Below are 25738 nucleotides of genomic sequence, written 5' to 3'. Positions count from 1 at the left end.
GGAAGCCATTGTGGAAGAGGGAAGGATGAGAGAGGAGGAGGAAAGAAGAAACAAAGAAGAGGAGGAGAGAAGATACAAAGAAGAGGCGGAGAGAAGATACAAAGAAGAGGAAGAGGAGAGAAGAAACAAAGAAGAGGAGGAAAAGGAGAGAAGAAGAAGAAATTTCAGAATCCCAAAGACCGAAAATTGGGATTCTGAAGCTATTTATCCTCCCTCTGTTTTCTCCCCCAAAAAAGTAAAAAGTAACTGGAGAACAAGATGTGTATGTGGCGCCAGGCCTGGAAGGTGCCACCATTAACCAGGTGTCCATGAAGTTCCAAAAAAAACAGCCCTTTTCAGGGCTACCCAAATACTCTAGAAAAGAAATAACAATCAATTTGCTAATGTGTGTAGGTAGAGTAGTGTGAATATAAACACTGACTCTTTTTTCATAGTGCGAGTGTATGTGTTAGTGTGTTTGTGTTTGTAACTGCTCACGTAAGTTTGTGTGAATAGTAGATTATGGGTTTCTTTATTGTTTCTTAGCGTATGTGGAGAGTATAGTTTGGGTTTTGTAACCGCTCACGTACGATTGTGTGGATAGTAGATTATGGATTTTGATTTAATGATTTGCGTGTGTAAATAGTAGATTTGGGGTTTGTTTATTGTTGCTTCACTTATGTGGATAGTATATTATATGAAATGAGAAAAATAGGGGATGTTTTCCTTCACGTCCGCGCGTTGTTTGGTCATGATCTAGGTAAGATCAATTTTATGTTTTGGGGGATGTTTTCCTTCACGTCCGCGCTTTTCGTATAAGAACCCACAGTATTCGTCGTTCAAACCATTCTACAAAGAAGATGGCTTCGAACCACCTTGACAAAATGCAAAAATTACAAGACGTTTTGGACAGTTTAGGAATGATGGAGCAGATGTTAGTGAGACTCAATGAAGACCACTATTCCTATAGTCCCCATCGAGTAAAGATGGAGATCAACAATGTAAGAAAAGTAAAGGACATAATAAGTGGTGTCATGAAAGAGATAAAGGAGGAGAAGGAGGATGAAGAGGAAAGGATAAAGATAAGAAAATGGAACGAAAAAATTGAAAAAGAAGAAGAAAATGAGAAGAGGAAGAAAGAAGAGGAGGAAGAGAAGAAGAAAGAAGAGGAGGAGAAAAAAAGAAGAGAAAGAGTGTAGGAGAGAAAATAAGAAGTTGGTGGAGAAAAAGAAGAAATTAGAAGCAGAAGAAGAAGAAAAACCAAAGGCCCTTTTCAGGGCCACCCATATTTCTCGAAAAGAGAATGACTTTCAATTGCCTACCCCTTTTTTTAAAAAAAAAATTATTTTTTATATTTTTTTTTTAAAAAAAAATCCCATATTTAATTTCTCTTGACGCTAGACAGTCCCACGATTTTTTCTCCATATTCAATTCCCCCTTGACGCTAGACAGTCCCAGGATTTATTCCCATGTTCAATTCCCCTTGACGCTAGAGTAGCCCACGATTTATTCCCATGTTAAATTCCCCTTGACGCTAGATTGACCCACGATTTTTCTCCATGTTAATTTTCCATTGACGCTAGAGTGACCGGGGGGGGGGGGGGTCTGTAATGCTAATTCCGATTGACGCTAGGGTGACCCTATTCACTACTAACGGCGGTTTTCAACTAGTTCTCGATTTTCAAAACGCATGTTTATCTAATTTGCAAAGAGTAAAATAGTCTGGAAAATATTCACCGTGATGCAGTCTTCAAAAACTTTACATATAAAAATATTAGGACATAGGCCTAGCGTGCAATCTAGTCATCATTGGTATACGTGAACGAAAGCGTATAATTATTTTATTAACATAAATTAGATTTTCTTTTGGTTATTTAAAAATACGGCCCTTTTGAAAATTTGGCAGCCGTTTACTAAATAAAATGTTACAACTACTTTATTTCAGGATCTGATAAACATTGCTGAAAAAATGTGCGTAAAATACATTCCGAAGAGCTGAATTGTGACCGGACTGAACGTTAGGTCCAGTTTGATATGGTACTCTTACTCAGAAGTTGATAATATAACCCTTAATAAGAATTAACTTCCCTTAGTAGCTCTTCATTAAGGAAGCACCGCCCCCAACAGCCTCATGTACATAATCATATGTTTCTTTATTTGTAGTGCTGTAAATTCAGAGAAAACCAATATATGACAATCATGGGAAAATAAAGCCGGATATTGGAAAAATCCAACCATAACATGTCGTACGAAAATGTTTTGATACAAACACTACTGATACCGAGACATCATCAAAGATGGGTGTCAAAGGATAGAGCCGTTTGCTTGGTACAGATGTTATATAATTTTTGAATGAATCATTTTTGGTCATAAAATGTACCATGCTAATTAATGTAGCTAGCATACTGTTATTAGTCTATATACACGATACTAAACCATAAAATATAAAATGTACAGGTGATTTAATATTGAAATCGGAACAGATATTGGACAGTTTGAACATCGTTTTAGATGTATAAAAAAATATTTCCTGCAGTTATGCTGCATTTAATTTCTTTTATGCTGCACCACGATTGTGGTTGAGCTTATAGAATTATAATGTATATATCAGCTTCGCCATGTAACACCTGTATAAATAAATCAATATAATATTGCTGTTCCTTCCTGATTATTAATTGATCTGTCCCTTAATCGTCACAAAACTTTCAGACCAAAAACTATTGATCGCTATGGACTTTACAATGGTAGCGTGATATTACACAGGGTGAAGAAAAGCAGACAGTGGGTCTAATCATTACCAAAGCATATTAATACATTTTTTTCCCTATTAAGTAGCCCTTTCAAAATATGCAGCATTCATTCTGGTTTACATTGCATCACACATTTTATTTTGCCTTATCTTAAATTGTTCACATAATTTAATGCTGATTTTGTCAGATTTAATTTCCAGGGTCAGTTATATAATGATCGTGCAGAAAGAAAAATAAAAAATTGCCATGTTTCTTACTGGATGGATATATAAATGTGCATGAGAACTTTATTTGCAAAAGTAGATATTAAAATTGATAAAGTAGATAATTTAATTAACACAGTCCTATTCTTAGTTCATTTTTCAGTTCAGGGTCTTTTATCTAAACATGTCTCTCTGTTGCTTTCTTTCTCTCAGATTTATTTCCAAAACCATTTTCTATCGTTCCATTAATCTATCTATATTCATGTATATGTCTTATCTTTACTCTTCTAACTATATCTGCTTTCTACCCATTTTTGTCTCATTTACATATCTACATACATGTATTATCTACATATGTGAATACTTTTTGATAACATTATTTATTGGCATATCATTTTTAAGGTACAAACAAATATAAAAAGGAAACAAAAGCATTTTTTAATTGTAAAATAGAATATAATTTTCTTAAAACATCCCATATTGTATTTATCTTATTTGTTTATGTTTGGTATGATATTGTCATATTTTGGGCAAGCTCAAGCCTGCCATGTGGGAAGTTCAGTTTTGCAGTCAGCTTGCCTGAGGCATGCTGACTTTTATACATTTTGAAAGCCCCATCTCAGCCAATTATGAAACCATTATCATATTATATGCTAGTTTGGTGATATGTCACTTGATGGTAATATATTGTAGTAACAGAAAGATAATTTATTGTTTTTAATGATATGTAATATATCTGGAACAGTCTTCAGTGATAATTTTTTTCCCTTCATTCCAGGGATTTTTTTCTCCAAAAATATATACAAATATAAGCATATTGACACTTATAAGTGGGTTTCAAGTGCAAACAATATAGACCTTGATCTGCCATTATAGAATGCACTTGTAGATAAGGATCTGTTTTGTTTGTTGTAGTGATTGCTCCTAACAAACTGCACAGACCCAGAACTGTCTGTGCATTATGTAACAGTAGATCTGGGTCTATGCTGATCTAACTCATGAGCAAGTATATATGGTATGCAAATTATGGATAAGCTCCAGGGAGATTGAGAGTTTTTAGCATTTTTTGTCAGTTTTTGAAGATTTTATCATGGAGTCTTGCTGATAATTAGAGAGATCCATTGGGATGATGATGACTGTCATAAAATGTACTTGCTCACTGCTCTTAGTAAAATAAATGTAAGCAGAAGTCTTAAAATTCCTTGCAAGTACCTCATTAAGAGAAGTTTGTTTCTTTTCTTTTGTTCTACAGGTTAGTTTTATCTGAAAGTTGGATTGGAATGAGTTGCACAGATTAATTTTACTAAAATTTGGTTACACATGTGATAATATGAGACACAGGTATCTCTTTTCTGATGATGACATTGTTGTTTTCATTATCAGCTGTGTTCAAGGTTTCTTCTGAGGTCTTTAAATCTCTGTTTCTCTTTCGAAATCTGCTTAGGATAGCGGGTCCACTTTGTGCATATTTAGAGTTTGTAACATCAGAGGTCACTTGACCCAAAACCCGAAAGTAACTTACTCCTGGTATAATATCCAGTGCCATATGACAAACATAATTTCACATGCAAATACTGTACGCCTTGAGCAGACACTGCCCTTTTGGCAATAAAATGATCTAAAAGCCCCCATGACATTAGTGAACAGGGATTTGATTTTACAAACACACACACACTAAAAGTGTCAACTTATTCAGAGGTAACCCAGTTCAAGAATTATATCAAGATGACGTCAAAATTAAAAGGATTGGCAGAAAAGAGAAAGATTGAAGAAATAGAAAGCATTCAGCAACTTGTACATTTACTTCAAGATAAAGTTACGTGATGATGATACTTTATGCAAGATCTTTACTGACATTGAATAATTGTATATATGCATCAGCACTATCATGTTTTTCCCTTTTATTAACAATTTGATTACATAACTGAAGCTTGAATGCAACAGAGGTGTATTTTTATCAGAAGATATTGGTGATATTTTGTTTGCAGTACTTAATGCTGATGATGTTGCTAATTGCGCTGATACAGTAAAGCTACTTCAGAACCAAATTAATGTTAGCAAATGTTTCTCTGATGAAACTGGTATTCTTAGGAAGTTACTTGCTAAATATAGGTGCTCAAGACACACACTGAAAGTAGAAACAGGTAGGCATTACAGGATTGAGAGAACTAATTAACAGGTATTGTAAATTCTGCTATGTTTATTGGGAAAAATACCCATCATGTGGCATCATGTGGATTATCATGTTGTCTTAGGAAGTTACTTGCTAACAGGTATTGTAAATTATGCGAGAAATGTAATGTTTATTGGGTAGGAGATGAATTCCATTTTGTTTTAATGAAGTTTATTAAATCTATCATTCTGTAGAAAAACTTGTATCCCTCATGAGTCAAAATAATATATAAATTTTATGTAATCTTACTATATCTATTTGGCTTGTTGGGTTAGATAATCTTTGATAACTCAGTTGAATTGTCAATAATATACTTAGAGGTAGTAACATCTTTATAGTATAATGTACTGATAATAGGAACTTATGTATCTGTACTCAAGATGAATACCATATTGAATTTCTTTACATGGCACACATTGTATTTACTTACGTTTTGTAATATGGGCCAGTTGCCTAAATTACTAAATAAAGTATTATTATTATTATATTATTATTATTATCATTACTATTATATTATTATTATTATTATTATTATTATTATTGTTATTATTATTATTATTATTATTATTATTATTATTATTAGTTTATACCCTGATATGCCTTGAGTTTTTGTCAAGCATGCATACATGAAATTGCAATGTGAGTTTGTATCAAGCCTGTTTGCACAGAATCATAATGTTGTTCACAAAAAGAAACAACACACTGTACTGAACCCTTGTTAGCTTAACTTTGGACAGTAAGTTATATGATAGTTGATTTTCTATGCTTTCAATTCAGGTCGCAGAAGAATATCTTCTGAATTGGAAACAAGGTAGTGTCAAAAGCTATGGACGGTCACGTTCTCTCAGCCCTGCAGAAGCTGACTTAATGCTGGCACCATCATGTGAAGTTCTCACAAAGCCATGGATAAAGATTTCAGTGAAAATAATACAAAAGTCTGATCATTTGGTTGATAGGTAAAGACTGGAGGTGTTTTGCCTGAGTCTGCAAATTATTAGAGATAATGCTTGCATACAGGTCTTGTTCATGTACATGAAAATGAGATTGAAATTAATTCTCCATCATTTAAGAGAAATTTGTTTTAAGCCAAAACCTTCAGCAGTTAATAATTCAAGTACTGTCACTCATCAGTTATAGGAGATGATAATGCCCTGAGATTGAGTTTTCGCTCTCAGCCAATCAAAAGTGGCATTACAAATGTAAGGTCCTTAATGATTGGCTGGCACAAAATCTTGAGCTCAAAATCTAGTTTAGAAGTTATATGAATTACATAATTGGAGACATAAATAAATATTTCTCTGGATAAATATAGTAACACCGTAATATAGGCTTAGAGGAAGTGCAGTGGTTTTTTATCAAGGAAAAACCTTGGTAATTTATATACAATATAATAAACATTTTTAATTGTGAGTAAGGGAGACTTTTAGACAACAATATTAAGATTGAAATTAACTGCTTATATTCAGATGGACTATATTTATTTCTGTTAGATGTTTGTTTCACTTCATTAGGAGTATCTGAATTAACATGTATGTTTTTTTTCAGGTTGAGAGATGAACCATTGTCCAGTTCTCACATATCAAGTTGTCTGGCAGAGCATCTATCCCAAGTCTGTAGAGAAAATTTCTGTAACCTGTGGACCAGTGCAGCTCATAAATTTGGTTCAGAACCAGGCAGTGTTTTCCAAAATGTTCAAGACCAGGTGGGTTGAAAAAATGTCAGATAAACTTTGTTATGACTAGAGACAGCAGCTAAAGTTAGCAAAATTTGTCATCATATTGATGGAAAGGTACTGTATTTGCTAGCCTATGAGTCAATATATTTTTACCTGAAAATATGGGTTTTGTCTTGTACTCCAATTTGACTTATTTAAGTATTATGTAATTCAAATTGCACTATCATATGCCATATAACTTTAAGTATCTAAAGAAAATTCTCCACAAGTACAAAAATTATGTGTAAAAATAATTATTATTTTGGGGAAGGGAATGTATGAAAAAATATAGGACCCAACATTGAGAAGAATTTGAAATACTTACATGGTCATCATTATTAAAATCATGTACATCAGATGTTAGATGTACATCAGAGGCAGCATGTACTTGTAATATATGTTGTTTAAATTTGATTATATATATATATATATATATATATATATATATATATATATATATATATATTGTTGTTGTTGTGGGGTTTAACGCCATTTTTCAGCACACGATAGGCTATGCATGGCGGCCAGTATTAATGGTGGAAGAAGAACCTGGGAAAACACCAGGAAGAACCACCGACCTATATATATTTATATGCATTACAATAGACAAGTTAAAAATTACATAACTGTGACAAGTTATTCCATTGCACTTTTCTTCTTGCACCTCATGATCAAATAAAAATTTTTTTTTTTGTTTTTTGGAGGGTGATTTCTCTGGTTGATCTTTACAGACCAGTTGGAGAGGCCCTCCTGCCCTACTTGTAAGTGTTTGCTATATTGTATTGTTTATGCAATGGTAGTGGTTTTCTGTATTTATTGGTTTATAGAATAAGATAGTTTATTATACTTGTGTTTTTCCATTTTTTAAAAAAAATTTTTTTATATATATTTCTTTTAATATCTTTTTTTAATTGTTAAATTAATGTTTTTTTTTTCTAATCTAGAAATTCATCCAATGCTAAGAAATATTCTTCTGCCTCTTCTTGCTCCCTTTTTTGTCTTCTCAATTCTTTTCTTCTTTTCCTATCTCTTTCCTTTCTTTGTTCTGGAGTTTCTGCAGCTGGTATTGACATTGGAGGCTTGGGTAACTGATTTCCTTGTGGTGTCGAGATTACTAGTGTTTTTGCTTGTACAATTTTTTCTTGTTGTTTCTGTTGGTACTGATGACATTGTTGCTTGGTTTCTTGTTGACTTTGTTGTTGTTGTTGTACTGTTTGTCTTAGATCTGTACCTAATTTCCATTGTTGCTCATCTTGTTGGTTTGGTTGCTGTTGTTGTTGTTTCTGTTTTGTATTAATTTCTATGTGTTTATCCTCTTTCTCTTGCCCTGCTGGGATTGTTTTTATTGATCCATTTGTCGTTGTTGTTGTTATTGTTACTGGGGCCTGTGTTTTCTGATAAGCAATTGTTTTCTTTTGTGTTTTATTTCTCTGCTGTTCTTGTTCTTGGTGTTTTTGTTTCTTCATTTGTCCACCATGCTGATTTTGGTTTTCTTGTGGTTGTTGCTGTGTACACATGTTTGTTCCTTTTGTATCTGCATGGTAGCTAATTTTCCTTGTTCTTGTTCTGGTTGTTGTTGTTTTCGAGATTGTTGTTGGTTTTCTTTATTTGATGTCAGTATTCCACTTGGGTCCTGTTCTGATGTTGTTGTTGATTTATCCTCATTAGTGTTTGTCTGACTATTATTTCCGCTTCTTGTGCTGCCTGGGTTATTCGGACATTTATGAGGTGTGTGTCCTGTCTTTTCGCATTTATTGCATTTCTGATGGTAGATACACCCCTTATACCATGTCTTTGCCAAAAAGCCGTGTAAATAAAAGGCTCGTTTTACCTCTGGTAGTTTGCTTCTTTCTACTTCCAAGATTTTCGTTCCATTGTAAATTGTTGTCATGGGGATGGTTTCTAGTCTTGACGATATTACTTTAATTTTCAGTTTCATCTCAAACTTCTCAACTGTAGTTTCCAATGGTATCTCTAGTGGTATATCTGAAATGTGTAGCTCTCCAGTTTGTTTTTTGATTTTGCGTAGGATTGGTGTGGGCTCTTTGATTATAGCTGTTACTCCCGCAATACTGAAATCTCCATACGGTAGAATAGGCTGGGTTCCTTTTGGGCATACGATATAACCTTCATCCCCTTTCCTGTTTATTGAGTAAACTCATTGTAAACTTTCTGGAATCTGCACTTTAATTGCAACCATTACTGACGTTATCCCTGGTATTTTTTCTCTCGGTATTTTGGTCATATCTATTTCCTGTGCACCTTTCTTATATGTACATTCCAAATAGGATTCTCCTTGTCCTTCTATCCGTCTTGTATGGAAGTATTTCTTCAGTTCTTTAACCGGATTGTTTACTCTGATATTCACCATTTTTTCTCGTGGATCTAGTGCTGATAATGCAGCGTGTTCAGTACTCATTTCTTGTGGTCTCTAGTATTAGTTCATACAGTATTATCTGCGAGTTATCCGTTGCAAGTTTCTTATAATTGTATCATAATTATTTTGAGATTTTTAGTCCATTTCAAATTTGCTCTGGCAGTGCCATTTCAGTTGCTCCCACTTGCTTGCTTAGGCAGCATTGTACTGTGCTGTGCTGTACTGTACTACTGATCAAATAAAATATGCCCCAACATGAGAGAGAGAGAGGTTTCAGGATGCTTGTAATCTGCTTTCTTTAGTTACCTGACCATTGTGATCTTACTCATGGACAAAGGCTATGCCATGTTCCATTATCAATTAATACCAATGAGGAAACAATTCCTTCTAGTTTTAGTTGGGATATCCATTGTCCATAGAATCACATGGCTTTATGGTGTTCTTTACAGGCTAATTAGTTATGCTACAGCTTTAGTCAGGTTATCCATGCTCACACCTGTTTCAGACCAAGAGTCAGCCGACCAGATCAAATTAGTGAGGTTACCAATAGACAAATGAGGCTACCCATAGGGTATTGTGGTCTATACAGTACTGTGTAATGAAAACAAATAACATGCTTATTCATTTAAGGTTTTCAACTAGTAATGCCTTTGATACTGGCCAACAGAACTGTAAGCTATTTAAAGTAACAACAAGCATGAGCAAATATCAAAACCAAATGCCACCTAACTACAGGAGGTGTACATGCACTTACTTAATCATAAAGGATAATATTATTTGTTGGGAATGGAGATGTACAGCATGTGAAATGTGATTTAACATAAATATAGTCTATATGGATTTAAATATTGTAAATATTTAGACTTTGAAACTGAAGGAGTATGGTATGTATTTTAATAGTTTCCATTTACTATATAATGTATTACTTTTTTCTCTCTTTGACAAAAGCTTCAGCTAAATATGGGCAGTAAGGTGCAGAATAGCATGAAGAAGGGCTGAAATCTTTCTCTTTCTTACTATTATATCAGGGCATGTTTTATTTTGATCACAAGGTACAAGAAGAAAAATGCAATGGAATACATATGCCTTCCCCCTCTCTCTAGGGACCCCGAGTGGTCTAAAGCGCTGTCTGTTACGGATCACTGCCATCTCACCTCTGTCTGCGTGGGTTCGAGTCAAGGATTTGGCTAATGTGGGTATGTGAGAAAGCTTGCCAGTAGCTTCTCGTGGGTCGGTGGTTCTTTCCGGGGTTTTCCTGGGTTCTTCCTCCACCATTAATACTGGCTGCCATGTATAGCCTATCATGTGCTGAAAAATGGCATTAAACCCTACAACAACAACAATAAAAAAATCCGCCCTCTCTCTTCAAAACAAAACTGGAAAAAAAGCATTTTAGCATCAGTGATGCAATTTCCCTACAGCTGATAATCTGAAATATCATACAGTGATACCATTAATATTCATGAAAACAGAAGTTACTATAGTTTAATTCCACACAGCATCACTAATTTGATTGTATCTGTAACTCAGTAAACTTTTAGTTCAGCATCATTAAATGTTGCTAATCCAATGCATATTTTGTTTAAAATACTAAACAAGAAAAGAATTAGATATTTTTAGGATATTTTTGGGAACATTTAATGATGCTGACCTGAAAACCTACTGAGTTACAGATAGGATAAAATTCATGAATTCATGTGGAACAAAGTGAAGAAGATACTGCCAAGGCATTGATCTGAACTCATTATATATTCTGCAGTTGTGGGAAAATGGAATGGATGGCAAACAATGGTTGCAGACATGTTTGTACATTGATTTCATTACCAACTTATAGTGGTTTTGCACACACAGTTAATAATTATTGATAATAATTTTTAAAGGCACTGATAACAGTTTTATCACACTGATTCCATATCATGCCTATGCTTTTAAATGAAAATATTAAATATTAAAAAATTAGTTTAAACCTTTTTCACTTAATTTGCATTTTTAACTCGCATCAGTGTGATCCCTCCTAGAAAGGCCACCCATTTTATCAGGCAAATTTCTCGCCATTGAACTGGTACATTTACCCGTAAAAGAGGGAGACCACTGTAGTTGTTTGCATGAAAACTCCTTATTACAGGGCAAGCATGTCTGGAGTATGTATTTAACTTTTATAATTATAAAATAAGACAGTTCTGTTAACCGCATTATAAATGTTTGTAACTTGAGTTTGAAATTTTGCTCATTTTTTTGCATGATGGGCTTTACCCATGCCAAATTTTGTTACTTGTTTTCCAAGTATAATTTGTTATACCTTGAGTTTTTCTTTTGCAGTTTTTTATTTTCCTTACATATTTGATAAGGTAATCTAAATGAAAATAGAATATGCAAATCTTTTTTTTTCCTGGTTAAAGATTTAAACATTTTAACAAAGGGAAATTATGCATACAAATAATTACTTTGATAATTTTTATCTGGAAAAAGATTGGACTTTGTCATCAGTTCTGATTCTTATCAAGATTAAATATACAAATTTTACATTTGAAACCATGGCTAATATAAACTTTAAAAATTCTTAATTTTAGATCTGACAGCATTAATCAGTCTACTAGTTAAGATCATCCATGTAAAACATCTTCATTTTTCATTTCAGTTCACAGAAGTGGTCAAGAAGTATTTACTGAGACTTCAGCCAGGTTTTTATATCAACCTCACTGACAAACAGGACAGCAACTTACATACAGGGAGTTTAATTTCTAGTCCCAAAAATACAGTCCCTCTTCTTGGTGTTGTTGACTGTAAGGATGTGTATCTGGTAGTTCAACCCTATTTGGCTCATTCTTTACAAAATATTGCCATGTACAGCCCCGCATTGTTCAGCAGATCAAATGCAAAGCCACTTTTTATTTTGTACCAGGTTCTACAATGCATGGCTTCACTGCATGAGAGAGGCCTTGCTCTAGGGAGACTTAACTTGTATAATATACTTGTTGATAAAAAGTTGTGGGTTTATGTGACGGTGCCAAATATCTCCTTTTTTCATTGTAATGGCAATCAGATAGGTCAGGAAACAGCTGTTTCTAAAATTAGAGGCTCACAAGAAAATGAAAATCTGGTTGAAGTCTCTGAAACTTCTCAGACAAAAAAAGGACACATAGAAAAAGAGACACTTGCATCTGAACACAGGAACAGAATTAAGCATCTCAGTGAAAATGAACAGTCTCTTGCTGATGCTGTTGAATTTTTTCATGGGTCTGAATTTATGAATTACAGTTTGGATGACTTATCTGGAATTACTGAAAGCTGGGTATCAAGAAAATTGAGTAATTTCAAATATTTGATGATTCTGAATTACTTGACTGGTAGACGTACAGGAGATCCTAATCATCATCCTGTGTTGCCATGGGTTACAGACTTTTCAGCTGCTGATGGGGTTATCAGGAACTTGAAAAGATCAAAGTTCAGGTTAAACAAAGGGGACAGTCAGCTTGATTTTACATATGAAACCATGGCTAATTTTTCCAATAATATCGACCATATACCACACCATGTCTCCGACGTCTTATCGGATATCACCTATTACGTATACAAAGCAAGAAGGACGCCAAAACAAATCTTGTGCAAGTATGTCCGTTCCAAATGGGTTCCTAATGAGTACCCAGTGAGCATGCAGAGGATGTATCAGTGGACACCAGATGAATGTATCCCAGAATTCTTTACAGACCCCACCATTTTTACATCAATCCATGAAGATCTCCCTGATCTTCAGCTACCTTCATGGTGTACCTCAGCCCAGGACTTTGTGTTGCGACACATGAATATCCTGGAAAGCGAAGATGTATCAGAGAAACTTCACCATTGGATTGATCTTACCTTTGGATTCAAGGTATTGGTTCAAGAATAAGGAGCTTCAAAATATTTTCGAGTTTACTTGTCAGCAGGCAAACTATTTTAAAATTTAACTGCCTTATTCAGTGTTCACTTTCCATGTCTAAACATTTTGAGTAAAGGACAACACTAACTTCATCATCTCCACTAGGAGCACATTTCAAATAAAATTACTGCCTGTTCAGTCCAAACCTAAATATACAGGGAGAGGATATTACAGTGCTCAGAAAGATAACATTAGATTTGATTATTCCTAATACATGTATGTGAACATCTGGATATTTGTTTGCCCATGTAAAAAAAAACCATTTGCTACTTGGTAATGGGAATTTCAAATGTGATAAGAGTAATGTGCATAAAAAATACAATGATTAAACAAAGTTGGTTAAAGTGGAATCTGTTATAACAACTTGCTTCCTTAATATTGGTAATACAGAGTAAATCTAGTTTACCCATGTCCTTTTTTTCTGAAATTTTTAAGCAAATTATATCTTGGATTCAACTTTACAGTTAAGTGGCCAGGCATCTGTGAAATCAAAGAATGTGTACCTGCAACTGGTAGATCAGCATAAGAATGTGAAAAACCATGGAGTGGTACAGTTATTCTCCTACCCCCACCCCCATAGACTACCTATCAGCATGCAACACAGTGCACAGCCTCCCAGATTTCTTGGGACTCAGGTGAGCAGGATGGCACATTTTAAAATCTGTATAAGATTTGAAACATAGGAATGATTTTGTGTAGTTTTTATGAATTTTTCAATTTTTTTAGCAAATAGATGTGTTTAATTTGGCAGATTTTGTGCTCGGTAGTTTTAATTCCTAAAGTTATGGAAGGATGAATTTTTACGACTTTAAACTCAACAGCAAAAGTTGAAAAATTAAAACTATATAGAAACTTCCCCATGTACCATAATTAATGGATGGAAAAATACAATCCTCTTTCTTGTTTAGATAACGAAGTCAAACAGATATACATAACTTACTTTGATATTTCACATGCCATTCTGGGCAAGTAATAGAAAGTTTTATCTGAAGTGAAGGTAAGAAAACATTATATAATATAGCTTCCCATAATAACTTTTCTCATTAACAACCACTGTAAATTAATTAGTGACTGTTCTCATAAAAACAAATGTAGCCCAAGTAGTGACTGTTCTCATCAACAACCACTGTAAATTAATTAGTGACTGTTCTTATCAACAACTGCTGTAGCCTAATTAGTGACTGTTCTCATAAAAACAAATGTAGCCCAATTAGTGACTGTTATCATCAACAACCACTGTAGCTCAAATAGTGACTGTTCTCATCAACAACCACTTTAGATTAATTAGTGACTGTCCTCATAAAAACAACCACTGTAGCCCAAGTAGTGACTGTTCTCATCAACAACTGCTTTAGATTAATTAGTGACTGTTCTCATAAAAACAACTGTAGCCCAAGTAGTGACTATTATCAACAACCACTGTAGCCCAAGTAGTGACAGTTCTCATCAGTAACCACTATCCTAATTAGTGACTGTTCTCATCAACATATATATACAAATTAGTAACTGTTTCTCATCAACAACAACTGTACCCAAGTAGTGACTGTTCTCGTCAAGAACAACTGTAGCTCAAATAGTGACTGTTCTCATCAACAACAACTGTAGCTCAGGTAGTGACTGTTCTTATCAACAACAACTGTAGCCCAAGTAGTGACTGTTCTCATCAACAACCACTGTAGCCCAAGTAGTGACTGTTCTCATCAACAACAAATGAAGCCCAAGTAGTGACTGTTCTCATCAGCAACCTTTGTACCGAAGTAGTGACTGTTCTCATCAACAACAACTGTACCCAAGTAGTGACTGTTCTTGTCAAGAACAACTGTAGCTCAAGTAGTGACTGTTCTCATCAACAACCACTGTAGCCCAAGTAGTGACTGTACTCGTCAACAACAACTGTACCCAAGTAGTGACTGTTCTCATCAAGAACAACTGTAGCTCAAATAGTGACTGTTCTCATCAACAACAAATGAAGCCCAAGTAGTGACTGTTCTCATCAACAAAAACTGTAACCCAAGTAGTGACTGTTCTCATCAACAACCATTGTAGCCCAAGTAGTGACTGTTCTCATCAACAACCATTGTAGCCCAAGTAGTGACTGTTCTCATCAACAACAAATGAAGCCCAAGTAGTGACTTAATGACTGTTCTTATCAACAACAAATGTAGCCCAGGTAGTGACTGTTCTCATCAACAACCACTGTAGCTCAAGTGGTGACTATTCTCATCAACATCAAATGAAGCCCAAGTTGTGACTGTTCTCATCAACAACAACTGTACCCAAGTAGTGACTGTTCTCATCAAGAACAACTGTAGCTCAAGTAGTGACTGTTCTCATCAACAACCACTGTAGCCAAAGTAGTGACTGTACTCATCAACAACAACTGTACCCAAGTAGTGACTGTTCTCATCAAGAACAACTGTAGCTCAAATAGTGACTGTTCTCATCAGCAACCACTGAAGCCCAGGTAGTGACTGTTCTCATCAACAACAAATGAAACCCAAGTAGTGACTTAGTGACTGTTCTTATCAACAACAAATGTAGCCCAGGTAGTGACTGTTCTCATCAACAACCACTGTAGCCCAAGTAGTGACTGTTCTCATCAACAACAAATGAAGCCCATGTAGCGACTGTTCTTATCAACAACAACTGTAGCCCAAGTAGTGACTGTTCTCATAAAAACAAATGTAGCCCAAGTACTGACTGTTATCATCAGCAACCACTGCAGCCAAAGTAGTGACTGTTCTCATCAACAACCACTGTAGCCCAAGTAGTGACTGTTCTCATCAACAACCACTGTAGCCCAGGTAGTGACTGTTCTCATCAACAACCATTGTAACCCAGGTAGTGACTGTTCTCATCAACAACCACTGTAGCCCAAGTAGTGACTGTTCTCATCAACAACCACTGTAGCCCAGGTAGTGACTGTTCTCATCAACAACCATTGTAACCCAAGTAGTGACTGTTCTCATCAACAACCACTGTAGCTCAAGTAGTGACTGTTCTCATCTATAACTACCGTGGCACAAGAAGGGCCATTTAATGATTAGTCTGGGCTACCATATACACTTTCCATCAGTAACTTGCAAGTGATGGAGCCCATAAAGATAGACTGCAACATATGTGAGAGTGTAAGGTATCTAATGAGACCACAGTTTTTAACATTTGATGAGAGTGAAGTGCTAGCAACTTTTTTTTATATAGAAAATTGTAATCCTCATTGTCCTGGTCAAATATTTGAACAGTGCGTTTTAATAGTAATAGATGATTGATCTTTGGAAAGACTTTAATCAAGTTGACATGCATTGCTGACAAAATCTTGCATGAGTAAAGCTGGAGTTGCCTCCCTTTCAAGATCGGTATACATGTATGCTTCAGAAACAAACACAAGGTAACTGAAATGTCATTGGTAGACCTCTGTAACTAAATCCAAAAATACATTCCGACTGGTTGATTTTCATTAAGATAGTGATTTTAAATGTCTTCATGCACTGCTGAATTCATTGATAGCACATGCAAAAGTAGAGTAAGTTTGAAATTCCAAAATTATACCTGGGTAATCAGCTTTAAAAAATCTGGTTGCCCAGTAATTTACTGCAGTTGCCCCAGCATTGTTGTAATCAAAGTTATTCAACAATCTTTCGCATATAGGTTATTCAGCAAGCTTTCTCATGCATAGTATTAATGGTAAGGTGTAAGATTTAAAACAAAACCTGCATGTCCTTCAAGAATACATGTTGTTTTTTGTGCAATTAAAAACAATTTCCACTTTTCTTGCAACTTGTATTACTGGCATACATGTGGGTGTCTGTATATATGTCTTTATATGTGTGTTTGGTTGCACAAGTCTTTTGTAAGATGTGATAACCTCAAAACGAAATCTCCACTCAAATAGTTCAGATTTAAGTCTTTACTGCATTGTGATTTGTTATTGAAATTTCATTTGAATTAAAGAAGTAATACATCTATAAGCTGGTCCCCTGTCCAGGTAATAAAAAATCTAATGTGAGTCATCATCACATTAATTATTTGAAGCCTGAAATTGTTTGTAAAAAATATACACAGTCAGCCAATAGAAACAACTATTTCATGCACTGGAGTGAAATGTACATTACTTCAACAGATCATTGAGGAAGTATAATACTAGATTATAGGCATTCAGAGTGTCAAGTCTAGAATGGAGGATGCCACTACCATTTTGTCTACATGAAAATGATGAGCATTGAAGATTCTTGTTTCTTTAAAGATTCACCCAGGGGGTTGTTGTCATATTTTGACTGTGATTGCTTAATTTAATAATGTGTTGTTGGCACTTGTGGAATATTGTGCTTCTTACCAATAATAGTCACACAGCACTTAAATATGGATTGGATGGAGATAATTTGGGAACCAAACTGTAGTTGTCCCAAGGTCTCCATTACCATGCCTGTGTTGTTAAAAGGATCCATGACCATATCTGTATTGTATAAAGGATTATTAACCATACCTATGTTATATGAAGGATCCATGATCATACCTGTGCTGTATGAGGAATTTATCACCATACCTGTTTTACATGAGGGATCCATAACCATACCTGTGTTATATGAAGGATCTATGACCATACCTGTGCTATATGAGGGATCCATGATCATATCTTGTTACTTGTTTAGGCTGAAATAAACAATAACACAAGAAAGAGTGAAAACATCAAGCTTTAAAAAATTAAATAAATCTATTTCTCTGGAAAAATTCTGTAAAATTGAAAAAATATGAACTTACGGTTTTATAGAATCAAATTTAAAAAAATCCACAAATAATCCACAAATAAAATTTTAGTAGTTCTAATAACAAAATGTTCTAACGATTTCAAGTTTGAGTCCTGATGAAGAATCCAAGATGGAAGATAATGACGTATGCTGTAAGCTGTCGTGTTGAAGTCTACAGTTCCTTGTAGAAACAAGAACTATCACTCTGGTTTTGGAAATCTGAATAAATTTTTATAAAAACTCTCCTTGTTCAACAATTTCCCATGAGCACACATATTTTCCAGGAAAAAAGAATTAATCCTTTTGAATCCAAGTAATTTGAAATAACTCTAATCCAAGTAAGTTGAAATAACTCCAAACAGCACAACATACAACTTCTAGTGTAAGAAAAAGCCCAGCTTCTACTGAGAATATCTCTCCAAAACAAAGGTTATAGCATCTTCTAAAACACAAAAAGAGGGTCACATGATCATGTTCCAGAAGCTCGTAGAAATTAGGTACTTGTTAAAGATCACATACACCCAGTGTGGCCCTGACAAAACCCAATCATTTTACTCTAAGATATAAAAATTGAAAAATTGTTTACATCTTGAACACGTAGTCCCATCATAACCTCGACAACAACCAATCATTTTAAAATAAAAATAGGACTTATTTATGTGGTTGCTACTAATTTTGAATCAAGGTCAGGATCTAGATCAACACCTGGTGTTTACTAAAACAGTCAAGGTCAAACTATTTTCTGAAAAAGGTATCATCTCTAGTGAATAAATTTACATTACAATAGCATGTACAGAAAAATAGAAAAAAATTAAAACTGACAAACAATTAAATTGAAGAAAAAATATATTAAATTAGATATAATTAAATTAAATATACATAACACATGCCTGTATTATATGAGTGATCCATAACCATACCAGTGTTATATGAGGGATCCATGATTATACCTGTGTTACATGATGTGTCCATGATCATGCACATGATATGTGAGAGATCTATGACCATACCTGTATTGTATGAAATATACATGATCATATCTGTTTTATATGAAGGATCCATGATCATACCTGTGTTGTATGAAGGATCCATGGCCGTACCTGTGTTGCATGAGGGATCCATGACTATCCCTGTGTTATATGTGGGATGCATGACCAAACTTGTGTTATATAAATGATTCATGACCATACCTGTGTTAATTGAAGGATCTATGACCATACCTGTGTTGCATGTTGGATCCATGACCATACCTATGTTATATTAAAGATCCATGACCATACCTGTATTATATGAAGGTTATATGACCATACCAGTGTTAATTGAAGGACCCATGACCATACCTGTGTTGTATGTTGGATCCATGACCATACCTGTGTAATATGAATGATCCATGACCATACCTATGTTGTATGTTGGATCCATGACCATACCTGTGCTATATGAAGGATCCATGACCATAACTGTGTTGTATGTTGAATCCATGACCATAACTGTGTTGTATGTTGGATCCATGACCATACCTATGTTATCTGAAGGATCCATGACCATACCTGTGTTATATGAAGGATCCATGACCTTACATGTGTTAATATGAAGGATCCTTGACCATACCTGTATTACATGTGGGATCCAAGACTTTATATGTATTGTACGAAGGATCCATGACTGTATCTATGTTATATGAAAGGTCCATGACCATACCTGTGTTAGATGTGGGATCCATGACCATACATGTGTTGTATGAGGAATCCATGATCATACCTGTGTTATATGAGGTATCCATAACCATACATGTGTTGTATGAGGGATTCATGATCATAACTGTGTTACATGAAGGATCCATGACCCAATCTGTCTTACATAAGAGATCCATGATGATACATGTGTTAGATGAGGGGTCATGACCATACCTGTGTTTTATGAGTGATCCATGAACATGCCTGTGTTTTGTGACGGATCCTTGACCATACATTTGTTATATGACCATACCAGTTTGTTTTAGGGATCTGTGACTGTACCTGTGTTTTTTGAGGATCCATGACTGTACCTGTGTTTTTTGAGGATCCATGACCATACCTGTGTGTTTTGATGGATCCATGATCATACTTGTGTTATATGAGGGATCCATGACCATACCTGTGTTATATGATTACAGCAATATAATGATGGACCAGTCTAATTATATCTCTTAACATTTATTTTGTAAACTACAAGCCAGTACAACCTAATTTTACACATGTTGAAAATGAAAAATGCACCTGTATTTTTATGCTTCTAATGATTTGGTTTAATTTCAGTAATAAACGTTCCCTATCTCTCAATCAATTTTCAGGACCTGATAAATGCAGAGAATTGCTTTGATGGGTATGTATGAACCTTACATATCCTTTTTGAATTTTCGTTATTTTCGTAAATTGTTAATAAACAAAAAGTGTGAGTGTGTATTATGTTTAATGTAATTGTCTTTATCATTGAACGTTTGCACCAACATTGGCTGCTGTTAGGGAATTTCTTTCCCTTTATTTTTAAATAAAGACTGGATAAGTGGGATCCATGACCATACGTATGTTACATGAGGGATCCATGATCATACCTGTGTTATATGACAAAAAAATAAATGCACTGTTTACCTTTGTGGATAGTTTCCTAAATATATATGGTGTAACTTTGAAGACTTTTAATGATAGAATATTAATAGTATCCAAAGTCAAAGAGGAATGTTTGTGGTCACTTTATTGTAAAGATGATTGCATGTAGGATATGTAAAATTGCAACTTTATTGGTCTGGTCAAAGGCAGTGTGTACATTTCTTTTTTGTCCAACTGTTCTTATTTACTGTAAAATATTGTGTATGGGTGAGAAAGACATCTGTTGGAAATAATTGTAGAGTTTTCTCTGTGAGAATGAAAGTGAAAACTGTTTATTCAGAAAAGAAAAAAAAAAAGAACATATTTAGAGATTATCTTGTGATAATATTTTACCTCATCAAACAATAAAGCATTGAAGACAACATAAATTGCCATTTTAGAATTTGTATTGTCCATTAAAGAAGTTGTCCTGCCCATTGTAGAATTTGTATTGCCCATTATAGGAATACAGAAATTTTGGTTGAGAACTTGCACCCTGATAACTCACAAACCCACTGATAATGCTGGGTCAGGTGTAGATCCCATTTTTTGAACCAGAAAATACCCTGTTTGTTGAACTTGAAGAAAATTGAGATCAAAATTGGTAACTGAAACTTTGATATATTGCTTGCTTTATTGTCAAGAATGGAAGATAGAACCTGGAAATTGTTTACATTTGCTTCCCAAACGATATTCCTAGTACACCGCAATTAATGATATGTAAGGAAATTTCAATCAATGAAAATGTCACTTACACTGAGTGGAGCCAGTATTTTAATAAAAAATAAAAAATAAAACATTTTATTATTAATTTAAATTTGTGTTCTTATAGTTTCTTTTAAGTCTAATCATCATAAATGCAATGTGTGCTCTTGTAATTAAATGTAAAATGCGTCAGTCTTTCATAACAGCTATGTCCACAAGCATTTCTCTGAGAACCTAATTAAGTGCCGACCGTGTTTTGATAACTGACTTGTGGAAGTATTTGTTGTATTCTTGCACTGAATTAAAAGCTGGCCTCCTTTGTATTATCATGTTAATTATGTCTTTTGAATCAAATAAAGGAGGTGGAATAAAAGAAAAGTTTAAAGGCAAGAAAATCCTACAAACTTAAAATCTAGCGGCCCAAGTCGTATGTCAGGTGAACTCACTTCATTTGATCAATCGAACGCTTATGAATGTGACCGCTCTGGTGGCCTAGTGGTTAGAGTGTCTACCTCAAAAGCGGAAGTTCTTGGTTTCGAACCTGGCCAAGTCATACCAAAGACTTACAAAAATGGTACAAACAGCTGCCTCGCTAGGCACATAGCATTAAGAGGTTAGTGCTAGGACTGGTCAGCCTGGTGTCAGGATAATGTGACTGGGTTGGACATCATTTAAATGTCTGTGACATGATGTCCCAGTGCTAGACATCACTATAAACTGCCAGACTGCAGACATCATAGCAACATCACTGAAAAATTGTTAAAGCTACATTAAAAGTCTTATTCACACACACACACTTGCACACTGTTAGGAATGTTATTGTGTATGTAACATAAACTACTTTGTGACCCCGCTATAAGATGGTAGTTGGGAGCCATAAAACCCGACCGTGTTATAGACCGAACTGTATTATAAGCAACCAGGTCAGTTAGCTGAAGAAAATGATGCATGTACCCCAACAAATTTGCAGGGGGGGTGAGTAAAATACGTGCTTCATTGGCACAGTTACCATCTTACATCGATGCATATTAAATGGGAAATACACCTGTATTGAAAACAGATAAGCATATGTAATATTTTACTTTATTTAGAGAACCATGGATTGGTACATATACGTGTATACTGTTTATATATACATGTCTTCTGTATAGCATGAATAGAGTATCAACACCGTGTCTTCACCTGCGAATCTCATCACATACATTGAATCCACAATACAATTAATTCCATCGAAAAAATCCACACAGATTTTAAAATATTCAATAATTTTGTCACAGTCATATAGGTTTGAATTCAGTATATAAACATAGCACAACTAATGATGAAGCACGTTAATTTTTCAGTACGTCCCAAATCGGTAAAAGTTAATTTGCGTTTTAAGCCTTTGTTGGTAGCATTCGTATGCACAAACTTTTTCCCTGCAAAAAGGAAACTTTCATGGCACAGTAAATGTTTTCCAATCACATTGGAAAATGCAAAAATCCATCAAATTCCATTGCTTTTATTTAAGTTTGGTGCTGACTTCTTTGAAGAAAGGTTCTTTGTTTTTATTGAAGATTGTAGTCAGCCTTCCTTAATGAAATATGCATGCGCTGTTGAAGTCACCACTAAAAGCCAGCTTTAGAGAACCCTAAAAAGGCCTGTTTCTTATTGTGGCGGCAACATCAAATAATTGTATTGCATTATTGAGACTAATTTCTATCCATTTGCTTAGTACGTTTTCATAACAGTCAGTTCTTCAAAGGTAATGTTTTCTTTAAAATTTCAGCAAACTATTTTATCTGGATACATTTTTAAAAAAGGAATTGGCCGTCGTTTAGTCGATCGTAGTTACAGTTCCTCCCTGCCTATTGAATAAACCAACCAAGATTATTTTTTTTTACATTTGTGGTTGCAGAGTGATGTTGCTTTCCACTCAGTTTAGCAAAGGGTCAACAGACTATAGAGATGCAGATGTTCTGATCTGATGACAAGGATTAGTACAGAACATGTGGGTGTTCTGAAGGATTTAATTCTGAGTGGAAAGAAGAAGAATTTTATATACCATCCACACACAAATGTCAGTCTGTGTAAATATGTTAATTACTAGCGAGTAGCCGAAAATCTGCCGAAAGATAGTTTACGAGATAATGCCTCATCCGGTTGATCTCTGCAACCAGAAATGTCAACAACAAAAGAAAGATGATATGTCACAACATACACTACTCATGCTCGATGTCAACATAAGCAGATTATGATATAACAATGCACTGTTAAGATGGCTTGTCAATATGGACAAAGAAATTGTTTATGTAAAAATAGATAAATTTCAGTGCATTTTGTATCAGGTTTGCGAATTCCTTTCGTTGGGCCTCTGAATTTCTCCACTCCAAACCAATGCTTGTATATACAGGTTTACACAGCCAATAAAAAAAAAAATCACCAGATGTTATATTTTGCTGACAATTAGGAAAATAAAATCTCAGTTTGCGACATTGGCAAAGCCCTACACAATTCTAGAATAAACATTTTACACTTTATTTTTCGTACTTTTAAGAAGAAAAAACTTTTTTCGTGTTCGAGAAAAATACGTATAAAATTTAAGGAGCCACTCCATGATCATCTTGTATTTCTTCTCCAAAATGATAATAAATGTTTTACGTTTTTTTGTGTGTACTTTTCAGAAAGAATTTTTTTTTCATATGCGAGAAAAAATGCATGTATATAAAATTTCAGGAGCCACACTGCAACCGTGTTATATCCGAATTTACGCTATAGCAGAGCGCAATATAGCGGGGTCAAACTGTACCTTAAATTGAAGAACGCTTTCATAGCTGTGATCAGAGATAGCAAGGCAGCCAAATGAATTGAATACTTTGTCTAATAAAGAGCTTGATTTCAAAGATACGGACCATTGTGGGCAAGCGACTTTCAGAGAATTCTTGAACTGGCACTTAGAGATATCCTCAAGGATGATAACAAGTTTCATTATTACTTCTAATGAAATCATGACATCAGTATTGTACTAATTGAACAATACAAAGATTGAGTTTCACCGTAGACAGTGGTCTCATGAATGTCGCGTGTTTTTGAAAAAAATAATTGTTTGGTGGTGTATCAACATTTAGTCTAGTTCCCTGCTCTGTGGACTCCTGATTTGGCAGGATACTATTAAACAACACTATGGGAACCAGACTCATCAAGAAAACACAAAGCAGTGACATACACAGATTTTTTGCGTACACATGATGGTTGTTGAAACCAGTTGGAACGATCTTTTACATGTTGGACATTTTGAAAATAAATGCTGTTTAAACAGTATAATGAACAACTTCATTAGAAAAAGCATGTTATTAAAAATTATTATTGATGTGATTATAAAATGAGGATTCAGTCATTAAACAGCCCAGTTCCCTAATTCCACCCCACCCCTACACGGTTTTCTCACTGTCAAAGCGAATTTTAAAAAAAAATTGGAGGTCCCTCTGTAACTCACGCCCTTGCTCATAGTTTGATCTATGTTTGTGGACCCCATTGTGTGCGAGCTATCAAGGGAGAGGTGTATCATGAAATGCTTATATTTTTCAGATATATTATTTTATAACATTTTTATATTTTTGAAGCAGTACTTATTTAGTTTGGAGCCAGTATGCCAGTGAATGTACTTTGTGAAAGACAGGATATGGACTATTGTGTGTGAATGACCGAAGTCATATTAATCTGGCAATCATTGGCTTAAGTCCAGGGACACTCCAGTCCATTGATATTGTTCACTACATAAACAACTATTGATTCTGTTACTTTTATTGCTTTTATAAACTTTATACAGCAAATTTAAATTATTTGTATATTTGACAAACTGGTCTATTTCATGATAAGTGAGTGATTGAGCATGTATCACACACTAATTTATGCTGATAAAGCAAAAAAATTTAATTTAAAATATGGAATATTTATTATTATAAATACTTGTTTGATTTTTTAGATATTTTTTAAATGTTAGAACAGGTACATATTTTTACACGTATATTAAAATGAACAGACATCTGAGAAATGTGCAGAGAAATAAGCTAGAATGCAAAAAAAACAAACAATCACTATATCAGTCATTATATATTCCTTGTATTTTCTTTTCTATTTTGTTTCTTTTTAGCAAAGAAGTGCGTCCAGAAACTGCAAAAATATTTATTCCCAAGTCATTTGAGCCACTGGCTCCACTAGATCAGTTTGAGTCTCTCCATGCTTTCACTTCTCGTGCCATGAGGATCTTGTCTACAGGACTGACCCCCAGAGTGAGTACAGATGAACTTAAGTCAGAAATAAGTAGACTGCTACCTTGATTTTCATTCCAAAGCTACCCCGAGTTTACCATGGGGTAGGTAGATTTAGAACCATTTAGGGTCTGACAGATCTTATGCATCAAGAGTGGGGGCTATAAGAATGCAGAGTCCATGCTACTAGGGACTACCAGTATGCTGTGTCCATGCTTGTAGGGACTACCAGAATGCTGTGTCCAGGTTAGTAGGGACTACCAGAATGCTGTGTCCTGGCCAGTAGGGACTACTAG

The 25738-nt window shown here is 34.7% G+C and overlaps 1 protein-coding gene across 1 annotated transcript in view; it reads left to right on the top strand.

Moving 5' to 3' along the window:
• The first annotated feature begins 2100 nt into the window (after positions 1 to 2100).
• LOC149805541 (WD repeat-containing protein 81-like) overlaps positions 2101 to 25738 on the top strand; it is a 108424-nt gene continuing 84786 nt past the window's right edge. The window contains exons 1-7 of the mRNA XM_089950147.1: positions 2101 to 2307; positions 5883 to 6061; positions 6651 to 6807; positions 11835 to 13067; positions 13580 to 13750; positions 20193 to 20224; positions 25325 to 25463. Coding sequence (XP_089806273.1) covers positions 2221 to 2307; positions 5883 to 6061; positions 6651 to 6807; positions 11835 to 13067; positions 13580 to 13750; positions 20193 to 20224; positions 25325 to 25463 — 1998 coding nt within the window. The 5' untranslated portion in view covers positions 2101 to 2220. The remainder of the gene's footprint in view (positions 2308 to 5882; positions 6062 to 6650; positions 6808 to 11834; positions 13068 to 13579; positions 13751 to 20192; positions 20225 to 25324; positions 25464 to 25738) is intronic.

The sequence above is a fragment of the Sinohyriopsis cumingii genome, chromosome 2, assembly GCF_028554795.1.
Source record: "Sinohyriopsis cumingii isolate HCF-2022 chromosome 2, ASM2855479v2, whole genome shotgun sequence".
In the NCBI taxonomy this organism is placed as follows: Eukaryota; Metazoa; Mollusca; class Bivalvia; order Unionida; family Unionidae; genus Sinohyriopsis; species Sinohyriopsis cumingii.
Note: the sequence above shows the minus strand (reverse complement) of the source record. Positions and strands in the feature narration are given on the sequence as shown.